Source organism: Clytia hemisphaerica, unplaced genomic scaffold, assembly GCF_902728285.1.
Source record: "Clytia hemisphaerica strain Z4C2 unplaced genomic scaffold, Clytia hemisphaerica genome assembly, whole genome shotgun sequence".
NCBI classification, from domain to species: Eukaryota; Metazoa; Cnidaria; class Hydrozoa; order Leptothecata; family Clytiidae; genus Clytia; species Clytia hemisphaerica.
This window is the reverse complement of record NW_027103556.1, coordinates 697118-709451: the sequence shown is the minus strand read 5'-3', so window position 1 is coordinate 709451 and position 12334 is coordinate 697118. Positions and strand designations below refer to the sequence as shown.

Here is a 12334-nt window from a genome sequence, read left to right as displayed (position 1 = left end):
AGTATGTACATTTAACACTTTTTGGAAAATGCAGCCTTTCTTCTTTCAAGTCTAGAAGGTCCCATTCAGAGATCACTTTTCAATATCGTGTGGCTTACACTTTAAAAAAAACTAGAATTTTTGAACTGCAGCCACAATTTTGACTCAAATAACAAAAAAATTTTTTTTAATCATATCTCCACGTTGAGGTCTATTACCCTGTGAAATCTCTATGGCTGACTCAAAAAATATGAAGAGTTATTCCAAAAAGTTGATTTTGAGCATTTTTTACAATGTCACACTATTTTTGATTAGCATCTGGTCAAAATTGGTCAAATTTGTTCCATTAAGGGTCGTAAAATTCCCAAAATTTTCCTTAGTTTTCTCCTTTTTAGTCCTGGTAAGGGTCCAAAGTTCGAAAGTCGGGCGGCACCCCCCCCCCCCGTCAGCTCGCAACCTTAGTACCACCCCCCTGGTTTACCACCATGCCATTTCTCTTGCTGGGTTTTCTTACGAGAACCGAAAACTATAAAAGGAACAAGTTTTGGTTGGAAAAATTTATATCGTTCACTGTACTGCACCAATTTTTATATTAATGTGTCAGACGTGCGACAAACTAAGTGCGGCTCTAGTCCTTCAGATCCTTGGTTAGAAAAAGCTATAACTGTTTACTTTTTTCTTGCCAGATTCAACAAGCCATCAACCAACAAAATTAATCCATTAGACACTTCCAAATTATCTGCCATTATGAAGATGTTCCGAAATTAACCAATGGGGAATTCCTCTGTGAGTTAGTGAGTTGGGAAATGTAAAGTTACGTAATAGGTAATACATAATTTTTCCGGGGTTGAAACGTATAAAAAAATTGAAATGGTTTGTTTTTTTCTTCCTGCGAAGATGAAACAATTTTGACTAGGCGTTTTTTTTGCAAACCCGAAAACTCTAATTTTTTTCTTCCCTCAAGGTAAAAAATTTACGGGTTTTGGGCAATCGAGGCAAAAATCAGCAAAAAGCTGGTATTTTCCGTAAATCTGAGAATCACGATAATATCCTCACTGAAACTGTGATATTTTTTGACTTGGCAAAAACCAGTTGAGTATGGCAGAAATCATTGAGATCTCAAGGGCAGAGATTGCTCACTTTCAAGTGCAGAGATGGCTCACTTTTCAAGGGCATGGGCAAAGTTTTGATAATATCTATAGTTCAGGAGCAAAATCATTGAAAACTGGCTATATTTACCTGTTTTTCTGGCTTTTTTTTGTGGTGGGAAACAAATCTTAGAAGCAGAGTTTTATGTTGGAAATTTTCCTTGGGGGCAACCATGACATGCTCTGAAAACTGGGGCAAAAATATTGCCCTAAGACGCTAAGTTTATGTAAAAATTAAAAAGTTTTATGAGGTTTTTGAGGAAAATCTTTAACATAATAACAAGAAAATGGATTCAATTAGCTTTCCAAAAATGTATATACCGTGAAGTCGGGTAACTTGCATCAGTGGAGGCTAACATGCATAGCCCTCAAATGAATGACCTCTCTGGTCATTCTTGGTGCTTTGATTGGTCAGCCATTTGATGGCTATGCAAGTTTCCCTCCACTGATGCAAGTTACCCGACTTCATAGGCGTCACGGTATAACATTTGTTCATATGATGTCTCATTAAAAAGTTATGACCATTGTCATAAAACGTCCATTTTTGAAAATTTTTGAAAGCAGAGTCGAAGGGTTAAAAGTCTATATAGCAGTCGATCCATTATTAAGATTGAGCTCAAAACTTTAAACCTTGGGGACATAATTTTTGCAAAACTTAATTGAAAACAACCTTGTTGTGTTTTTTTTATCATACCTACACATTGAACATGTTACAGTAGCATTACAGTCCCTGGTCCACAGAATGCAGGTTTTTTAGAAAATTGATAATATTGAAAATTGACTATAAATTTGAGTCATCGCCAAAAAAAACATTGATTAAGAAGGTAGTTAAATAGTTATTATGCAGATCAATATATTTGAAAAAAATAGATGATGATGTTGTCATTTTGCCAACATTTCATTTTGAAGCTTCAGTTTTTTTGTTAATTTGTTAATGTTGATAATAATTACATTGTTAATGAATTTTCTAGATTTGAAAAAGTTGAAATAAAAATGTAATATGCACTATAATATTGGAATACTGCTGATAGTATGGTCCCTCTTGCAGCAGACAGGTATGTACCATTGTCAAATACTCTTGGATGTTCCCCTGTTTGGAAAATTTAAATTATTAAATTTTACTTCAAAATCGACTTTCTGTAATTTATCATGAACTAATCAAAAGGCATTACCTCCTGATTCTTTCTCTTGTTTTCAAGAGCTTTGACAGATCTTTGTTTCTGAGTCTTGAAAGATTAAAATGATATTTTCACTATACAACAGACTTAAAAGAATATCCAAAGCTAGACTTAAGAAAAATATTGGCCCGGTCAAATGTAAGATTCAAACACTTACTTTGAACACTGTTTTTTTTTAGTTTCACATAATCGAACAGTTTACAAGTATATCAGAGATGGGTGTATTCAATGCCGTCAAATCAACAGGGTCGTTGTTGAACAACAAACGAATGGTTTAAGAAGCTTCAGGTTGGATCATTTTCTCAAGCAGCTCCACCTTTATCATGATCATTCTACCGGGAAATTTTTCTCGCTTAGAAACACTTGCCGTAAACTAAATCAGAAGTTTACAAGACATAAAACTGTTTTACCTCCCTTGCATCCATTGAGTGTGGACAAAGAACAATCACCTTTATGGGATGTTAAAATTCTAAATCAAGTCAAAAATGAAAAGGTCACTCGGGAAAAGGACAGGCAACCTTCATTTTATTCACCACACTTATTGTTTTTGAAATTGACAAACTTTGTCAAAGATCTTTTCAAGAGAGAGGCAGTTTGTTTACAATGTGGAAAACATGGAAAGTTTGTGCCTCCTTACACTACTAAGACTTCCATGCTCAAGAAATTCATGCAGTTGGTTTTCGGACCCTCTACTAAGAGAAATATACGAGAAAATATATGTGCAGTACCTGTTTTCAGGATTGGAAAAACAAGACTTCAAAATCGACCATTAGCACCTGTTGAGCATGAAATTTTTCAAAAATCGCCAATATTTATCAATAAAAGTGTAGATAAACTCTCAGTGACAAACCTTTCTTTGGATGTAACTGTGCCTGTACTAACAAACACGACTTCCGCTGCACATAGAAAGTCTGTAACTCTCACACAGACATCTCTGCTGAGAAAAATAATCAAAAACTGGTGGAAACTATTTTCACTTTTTGGGAAAGGTCAATGTTTCGTTAGAAGGGATAACTTGCCTAAAGAGTCTGGATGGTGGAGCTCGTTCAATTTGTTTGGGCAAGATGTTAGAATAAAGGATAGCCTTCCACAAAACTCTCATGATAAAAACATTACTGTTAAGAAAGTTCAGTATAATAACTGGTGGGCATTAGTTTCATTACTTAGTAAAGGTGTCTCGCCGTCGGTTATCAAAGACGTCGAATCGCCAATTGAACCTGTGGAGGAGGTACCAGCTGTGAAAATCGTGGTAGAGAAAACGATAAAGAACGAAACAGAACCTGCATCGTTGGAAACCAATGAGACAGAACAGAATACTGAAAAACCAGTTCAAGACAATACAATTGAAGAGGAGAGTAGAAATCTTGATGAATCGAATCAAACTTCGGAACTATTTGGAGAAGACCTTGAAGCCTTTGAGGATGAAAAAGAGGAAGATTTCCTTACTGACAGCACACATGAACAACCATTATTAGTCACGCCACCAGAAGAAACGCAAACTAACAACAACAAAAGCACATCAACGTCTATCGATATCGTATACCACACACTACACACCATACCACTCAAACCAAAAATGTTCATTTTGAAATGGCAAAAACGATATTACGGAGGTTAGTGAACTATTTTGTTGTTTTCTCCAATGATTTTCTTTTGCATCACCTTGTCTTGTGGTCCAAGACTTCAGAAGGTTTGTATCGCTATATTTTAACATTATAAAACGTTTTTGACGTAACTTTCAACCTTTTACCCATCCACCCCATCCTATAATATTACACCCCCTTCTCACAGACCCGATAGGTTTTTTCAGCTAGTGGGGGGTAAAAATAACGAACTGAAACTCGATAAGGATTGATATTCCCATGTATTTTATGACCGGGGATTTAAATAAATTTGTTTTCAAGTCAGAAAATTCATTGGGGATGAGAAAAATAGTATGATATTTTGTGGTGAGGATTAGTTTAATTGATTATTTTCAGTGGGGATAAAAATCTGGGGATGATTCTCCCCCGGGGACGATATTTTGGCCAAATTTTCTATGGGGAAGGGTTCCTAGTGGGTCCGTGGGAAGGGTTGTAAGATTCTTGATTCAGGTTCGCAATATGGTTTTGAAACATTCAAAAAATTTAATCATTTCATTTTTTCATATTTTTTGTTCAGGTGAAGTAGCAGAGAGTTGGTTGACTTTCATCTTGATATTTGCAATGTTGTTGTCCTTACTCCGTAACAAGAGGTGAGTAGCAGCTATCTTAAATGAATAATTATTTTTGAAAATATTTGAAGTATGAATAATTATGTCTGCCTTTCTCTGTCTTTAACCTTAGAATAATGATTACAGTATATGTTATTCTCGTTTAAAATATGATCAACGTTTGAAACGGGATATTATTGCTCCATCATTTGCGCACAAGTTTTATGTCAGTTCTGTGAATTTTCTTCGAAAGGGGGGTATCCCCTTTTTAACCTAGGCATATATATGGAGGAAAATTTACAAGCTGTCCTATAATTTCTTTCTCATAGGTCGCTCAAGGAACACACACGCCAGACGAGACCTCTTCTCAGGAATACTCCAACGATACCACCGCCCCTTATTCCGAAGAAGAAAACATTCGAATTGGAATGGATCGTAGCTATCGCTGAAATCTCTATCGCGAATCTTGATTGATCTGGGTATATTATGGGATACACGCGTTTATGATGTAATTATATTGTTATTAAGTCTGTTTCAAAATAATACGACTCGGAGACAAATAGATGGTACCTTTTGATAGAATTTGAATAAAACGCTTCCACTTCTAAATATCTTTTCAACAATCATAAAACCGGGTCTAATTCGAATTCTATTAGAAGAGATTTTATTTTTGCTTAGATAATATTGAGACAGGCTTCGGATACACGTAATATTTCTTATGACAATTTTCTTTTTTTTTAACTGCATGGTCAAAAACCTTTGTCACCCTCTTTTGGTTTTGAAATTTCAGATTTTATCGGTGGAATTTCCGTGGACAGGGACTTATAATATGTTTCAAATAACTTGACACCACTCTATTCATGATATTCATGACGTAATTTTATACACGGAAGCATCAATAGAAAGACCGGGTGTTTACCAGTAAAGGTTTTGTTTTTAAATAAGAGTGAGATCGTTTGCTTACTCATCAATTTTGATTCACAAGCTTTTTTATATTGAATTGACACGGATGTGGAGCAAGATTAGTAAGAAAGAGTAAAGAAAAACATTTTTTGCTTATATCAGCATAATATAACAATAGGAAGACACTGTCCTTATATGAAATTTGTGTCTGATATGAAATGGAAAGACTTATTTAAAAATAAAACCTTTAAATTTGAATTTAAACAATAAAAAATAAGTGGCAAACGCCCGGGCTATTTTCGGTGCTTAAAACATTTCGTCATGGATATCACGATTCATGCGTTCAATCCACGTGACTGATCACGTGGTTGTTCGAGATAACATCGGATAAGAACATTTCTGACATAAACCAAAGGAGACTTTCTTTAAAGATCCTCTTTCGTGTCTTTTTGCCTGCTTAAGACGGTCCGGTATTTCAAGAATTTTGAAGTTCTTTGACTACTTTTATAACATTTAGCAGTATTATCTTTTTATCAATAATTTTGGTTTTTAATTTTTTCATTGTTTTTTTTTTGTCATTTTATAATTTTTTTGACATTTTTGTTCTTTTTGGTTTCGTTTTTTATTTATTTTATTTGTTTTTTTTATAACAATGTTTTTTAACTGCAGTAGATTAGATTTTAATTTTTGACATTTTTTTTCGCGACTATGAAATGGTTTCAAGCTCAGAACTGAGATACGACAACCATTCATTTAATTTTTGAATTTATTATTCGCTTTTTTTTTCGCTGTTCTGTTCTGTTCTGTTCTGCAAGCATTTTATAGCTCCGAATTCCGTTCATTCTATATCCTGAAATAATTTTTGCATTTTAAGCCATTTTAAATCTTTAGTACTGTCCTTGTGATTAAGGAAATTCCTAGTTGAATCTTTTGAAATGTAAAATTCCCTTGCTTTAATTTTTTAGATTTTGAAACTGAATTTTACTGATCCTAAAGGCTTGCGGACACGAGAAGTTGTTTTAGCGTTGTGCAATGCAACATGCTCCATCCCACCAAAACAAGAAAAAAATTGCGTGTCTCATGGTTTCTTTTTTTGTTTCATGGGGCAAAAAGTGAGGGAAATATCCTAAATTTGTGCCAGGGACAAAAGTGAGAGAAACACAAATGTTATTTTTAAAAAATGGGGTGGAGACACGAGAAAGCGTTTCAGGTGGGTGGGATCGTGTCCCCGAGTCTTTAGACTTTTTAGTTGGCTTAACCTCAACGTATTTTATTAGGATAAAAATCAAAACTACACTACTCGCACAATTATTTCATTTATGTATTTTTCTATTTAGTGCACATATATGTAAGCCGTACACGTTTGTACACTGTATACACTTTACGAAGAAAGATTAAATACACCATTATCGTTCACTATGACACATCAAAATCAATATGATCAACAAATTTTCTTGTCTGATCCTTGTTTTCCGAAATTGCAAATAAATTGGAATCATTTTCACAGGACTCAATTTCGCGAGCCAAAAATATCGCCGAATTCTTTTGAAAACTAAAACCCTTAAGTCATAAGTCTATGATCTATAGATATACTTCCTATAAGAAACTTTTTTCGCTAGATGATGAGCAGAAGCCTACTAAAGTTAGTGACAAATGCTACTTCGATCAAAATAATGCTGGTTAAAATTTATATTGGGGGCTCTCTGTAAAAGGGGATATCTGCTTTCATTTCAGGATTTTTAATCTCGTTTCTTAGTTAGTTCCACTTTGACGATTTTCAAAAAATAGAAGCCTTTCAAGTGCTTTGACGCAAATTCGATTTTTTTGCTACTGCAGGAGCTTCGAAAGTTAAAAGTGACGTCAAAAAATCGAATGTTTAGAGCCCGAAAACCCGGGCTCAAAAGATTCGAAAAAGTCGCAAAGTGGAATAGACGTTACAGTAATTGCGTAAAAAAACGCGGGTGACGTCTAGTATAGGCCAACCCAGTACCTCCAGACGAAATACGTTGCGTTTTTTTATGTTAATGATGACAATAATTCCAAATCATGAAAACACGAACTAAGGTTCTGGGTACAATTTTTGCTTATAATCATATTTCTACCGAGATTTCTTCTTTCAATGCTTTAGTATCAGAAGAAGTCACACTCATCCTTTTGGTTGTTTCAAAAGAATTCCTACTCAACCTCTTTGCAGCCGAATCATAAGATCCTCTACTTGTTTTTTTCACAAACGACTTCAAAGACATTGTCGTGTTGTCCTCGCTGGATTTCTTATCACGACGGCGCCCCATCATGAGCGCAATCATATGTAACTCCTCCATGTCTTTACGGTCAAGATTTTTACGAAATATAGAGAAACGGCGCCTCATTTCTTTTTGTCTTGACAACCAGTAACGGAATTTTTTGTCCTGTGAGACGTAAATAAGACAGTTTACGGCGTTGTTTATGTAGAATAAGAACCCTGCGAATTGGATCGAATACGTCAACGCTACACTACGTCGATTTGCTAGCGTCCATCCCGCAACAACGTTGAGAACAACCAGAAGAAAACGTCCTGGTGTTACGCACACGGCGAAAACCCATACCAAATGTTTCAGCGTTTTAAGAGCAATTTCATTCTGTTGTCGTCGTATACGTAGAGTAACCCAGGCCGTACGTACTGTTTTCTCGATCTTTCTATAACACCACGTCATAAATAAGATAGGGAAAATACACTCGATAAACAATAACACTATATGAAAATAAAAGAAAGTCCGGTCGTTCAAAAGTTCCGGCATTTCAATCTCTAAAACACCTTCGAAACCCAGTGGCATACAAATCAACCATAAACAAGCGCATACTAAACATACTTTCGTTTTGGAGATGGGTTCCGCAAACGGGCGTGTGATTTTACGGTAACGTTCGTAAGACATGCAACACATAACCCAAGCGGATACCGTCACTGCTACATACATCGGAATAGCCGTTACGTAACGATAAGCAGTATTCTGTATGTGTCTTTTCAATACGTAATCTTCATACATATGAACAGGAACAAAAGTACAGACCAGAAGATCAGCCAATGCTAAATGTATTTTCAAAACTTGATGAGCGTTCGAAGATCGTCTCTGAATAAAACCGTAATAAAAGATGACGATAATATTCCCAAAAAATCCAATCAAAAACAAGACAGCATACAATGATGAAAATATGTAATCATTTACTCCCATCTGGTTCCCTTCCATGGTTTGGTTGTTAGAAAAGAAAGTTTTGTTGGTTGTGTTGTACAGCTCTGGAAGAAAACTACTGTTTGATGAGCCAGCCATTTAACAATCAATTTTTTAAGGAAATTTGCCAGAGAAAGGGTTCGGTAATGACCTGCCTCAAATTACATCATTGGTGACATTGTCCTGTTGTATGAAAAATTCACCTGCGTCTGAGATTTTAATAATTACGGCGAGTGTCGGTAAATTTATAAAGAGAGTCTTTTTTCTTCTTTTCCGCGAACTCCGTGACGCTTTCCTATGTTCAAGTTCAATTTGTATTTAAAAATAAAATTTTAGAGTAGACGATTTCCTCTAAAAATGTGAAGCGAAAATTAAAATACAGAAAATTGCCACTGTGATAAGCCTGAGAAAGATGTATTCGTGATAAAAATAAAGACTTTTTTAGCAAGGCCCCTTTTGCAAAACTGTAATAGAATTTATTTTCTAATATGAAATTATAAATCAGCATGAAATTTGTTTAAATTCCTTTGACACAAACCCTATGAACGCTTTAAACATATAACTATGAAAATTGAATTTGGTACTCGAGAAAAAAATTCTTTACTTCATGCTGATTTCAAAATAAAAATGAACTTTAACTTTATTATCACAAAATTAAAACTCAGGAATAGTCCTAGGACAAAGGCTTAAATTTGATTCGTCTTGTTACCAGTAATTTTTACAAAGAACAAAGTTCGAAAATCCTCAGAATAAAAATTGGATGCAGCTTTTCAGCGAGCTTAAACAATCATTGGGCCAGGAGAGCTGAAAAATTGAATTTGATGTATATCGTCAACTTGAAAAAAAATCCGAAATTTTTGTTTATCCATTTATCACGGTTATAAAAGCTTTGCAAAACTTTCCGCATATAATTTGATTCCAAGCCTGGCAACCTGCTCATTGAAGAAAATGTGAAGGACATAGGATTCTAGTTTACGTCATTTTTCTTGATTTCGATCTTGGAATCAGTTTCGATTTCTTGACACCTGTCACGTCTGCAATATGGAACAAGTTCATTTTCGATGCCGGTAATTTAGTACTTGGTAATTGATGTTTTTTATACGCTTCAGATGCGATCACTTCGACGCTCACTTTATTATGATGATGTTCGGCTGCTTCTTCTTCTATGGTATGGTGGTCTGGATTTTTTATATAGATTTCTAGTTTCCCTGATTGTGAATGGACGGCTGTTATATTATGGTCAGTGTGAACATGGAGATGCCCAGACTGTCCGTTGACACGCATTTCTTTTTCATGAACATTTGATTTCTTTGTGGCCGTAATATCCTTAGTGCGTTTTACCTTATACTTTTGAAAGGTGCGTCTTTTGTGAGTGGTCTTTTTGGCCTGTAAATTACGTCTTTTTATGGAAGGTTTGATAGGAGCCGCAGGTTTTGAAAGCTTATCTCGTTTGACGCCATGAATATCGGCAACATTAAGTCGTACGGTTTGAGCTTGAATATCTTCAGCAGGGACTTTTTCAGTACCAGGGTCGACAACCATCTGTATGGAGTCAGCTGTGGCAGTTATCTGACGAAGAAGAAGAAAATAAATGAATCGTGGAATTTACTTTTTTGACAATTTCATAGAATGTATTTATGCTGTATCAAAAGCTTTACACTATTACAAAGATATTTTCAAGGAAAATAATCGAAAATATGAAAGATTTTTGAAAAGTTGAAAATGAAGAGCAAAAGTGAAAAAGCTGAAGATTTATTTACTGGTTTAAAAATTATTACAATATTCAAACATCGCTGAAATCAAATAGATTTTCGTGTCTTTGTTGGATAAAAAGCTAGAGTCATTTGAAACCATTTCGTTTTACCTTCATGTTTGAAAATACCGTCCTTTAAGGTCTTAAATACTTAAAGATTTACTTACTTACCATCGCTTTAGCCTTGGTTGCTACTATGGCCATATTTCCCTGCATTTTATTGTGAACTTGGAAATGTGCTTTACCACCTTCCGCCTCCGTGCAATAAACAGGAATGGTGAACATTGTGAAGAGAAAGGTCAAGATCAAAGCTCCATCCGCCATCTTGATCGCTGCCACAAGAAGCATTATTTGTCCTGGAAAATAGTGAAGATGAGATGGAGTTTTTATAAGATACTTTAATAATTGGTCATTTATAGTAATAAAAATGACGCGTTCTTTAGAAAAAGTAACAAAATTGTTTTATTACTTGTTAACGACTAACCAAATCAAATAAGAGCTTGTAAAAACTCCATATCGTCCCAAATAGTGAATATCAGTTACTCTCTATAATTCGATATAACTTCTATCAATCAAAGCTTTCTGTGATTCGATCTAAGATATTGGTCTTCTCAGCTGCAAATGTGGAATAAATTAGTCTCTTTAATTTGAATCTTTCTATAATTCGAAGAAAGTGTCTAGTCCCTTGGAGATCGAATTAGAGGGAGTCAACGAAGTACACGCTTTTTTTATAAGAATAACTTCTGTACGAATATCAGGGTGAGATTTCAGGCTTAGAACAATACGCCTATTGTTTAGAAAAATAAGAATAATGCTCACCCTCAAAGTACAATTTTTTTTAAAAAGCGTGTATTTAGGCAATCATTTCTTTCCATAAAGGTCGCATAGGTAATATCCAGATAGACTTCCTATTTCAAAACTGATTTCAAACAATGAAAACAATGCGAATAAAAGGAGCTATAGAAAATCATGCTGAAAAATCAAAACATATAAATCATAAAACAACAAAGCAAATGCAATCATGCGTACTTTGAGAGGGCGGTGGGCGGCTATAAAGGTGGAAAGGTGTTTATCACTCTGACTTGATTTCATATTATATGAACAATTATCTTATCCAATTTTTTACTAATAAAAGAAGAAAGAAAAACAAAATTTAATATCCAGGTAGCGTTTTCCACAAAATCGAAATGTTGCGATGGAGGAATAGATTTTTTTCCTATTCAAAGAAATTGAAATAAACTCATGGAAGAAATTTTATAAATCGCCCAGTTAAATTGGAAATAAGAAACGCTTTCAAGTGGACACTTCGAATACACTCTTTTTTATAAGAACAATTTTATAAGAACAATGAGGCTCAAAATCGTCAAAAAATAAGAACTTAAGAACAATGCTGATCCTGAAATTACTCAAATTCAAGTAAATCAGGGGTAAAAGTAGTAAAAATCTGATATAACGCCTAATATACCTCAATTACACCTCATAAATAACAGGATAAGAACAATTTGAGGCTCAAAGTGATAAAAAAATAAAAACAAGTGAGTCTCAGAAAAATTTTACTGGTTCTTATAAAAAAAAGTGTATTAACTCTAAATTACGTAATAGAGTCCACTAATTGGGATATGTACCGTAGGGAGCCCCCCCCTAAAAAAAAAAAAAAAAAAAAAACAACGAGCGAATAAGCTTTGTATGTTTATCCAAAATCATAAATTAAATCAACGGTGACCGATTTTCTTACATCCAAAAAAAAAACTTCTTTAAAAGAAAAATCAACAAAAAATATGAAAATATTATATATTGTATTTGTTCCAAAGAAAAAATAAAAACTAAAATAATTCAAAGGTTATACCTAGATGTATATATAACAGGAGTAATAGAAAGCTAATAGAAATTTTACGTCTTGGGGTACGAAAAATAATTATCTTTAATCTGGGTGTCAATTTAATGCAAATAAAAACCAGTGTCAGGGCAGTGACAAA

At 34.4% G+C, this 12334-nt stretch overlaps 3 protein-coding genes across 3 annotated transcripts; 1 reads left to right on the top strand and 2 right to left on the bottom strand.

Moving 5' to 3' along the window:
* The first annotated feature begins 2064 nt into the window (after window positions 1–2064).
* On the top strand, window positions 2065–6835 carry LOC136800525 (uncharacterized). The gene is made up of 4 exons (XM_067057188.1): window positions 2065–2182; window positions 2485–3918; window positions 4466–4538; window positions 4826–6835. The coding sequence occupies exons 1-4, from the start codon at window positions 2128–2130 to the stop codon at window positions 4968–4970; spliced, it is 1707 nt and encodes a 568-aa protein (XP_066913289.1). The 5' UTR covers window positions 2065–2127; the 3' UTR covers window positions 4971–6835.
* A 331-nt stretch (window positions 6836–7166) lies between these two features.
* Window positions 7167–8991, bottom strand: LOC136800526 (type-1 angiotensin II receptor-like). Its single transcript, XM_067057189.1, has one exon. The coding sequence runs from the start codon at window positions 8702–8704 to the stop codon at window positions 7490–7492; it is 1215 nt and encodes a 404-aa protein (XP_066913290.1). The 5' UTR covers window positions 8705–8991; the 3' UTR covers window positions 7167–7489.
* A 228-nt stretch (window positions 8992–9219) lies between these two features.
* On the bottom strand, window positions 9220–10734 carry LOC136800527 (uncharacterized). Its single transcript, XM_067057191.1, has 2 exons — window positions 10530–10734; window positions 9220–10174 (listed from the first exon to the last, which is right to left on the bottom strand). The coding sequence occupies exons 1-2, from the start codon at window positions 10704–10706 to the stop codon at window positions 9578–9580; spliced, it is 774 nt and encodes a 257-aa protein (XP_066913292.1). The 5' UTR covers window positions 10707–10734; the 3' UTR covers window positions 9220–9577.
* Between the last annotated feature and the right edge of the window lie 1600 nt (window positions 10735–12334).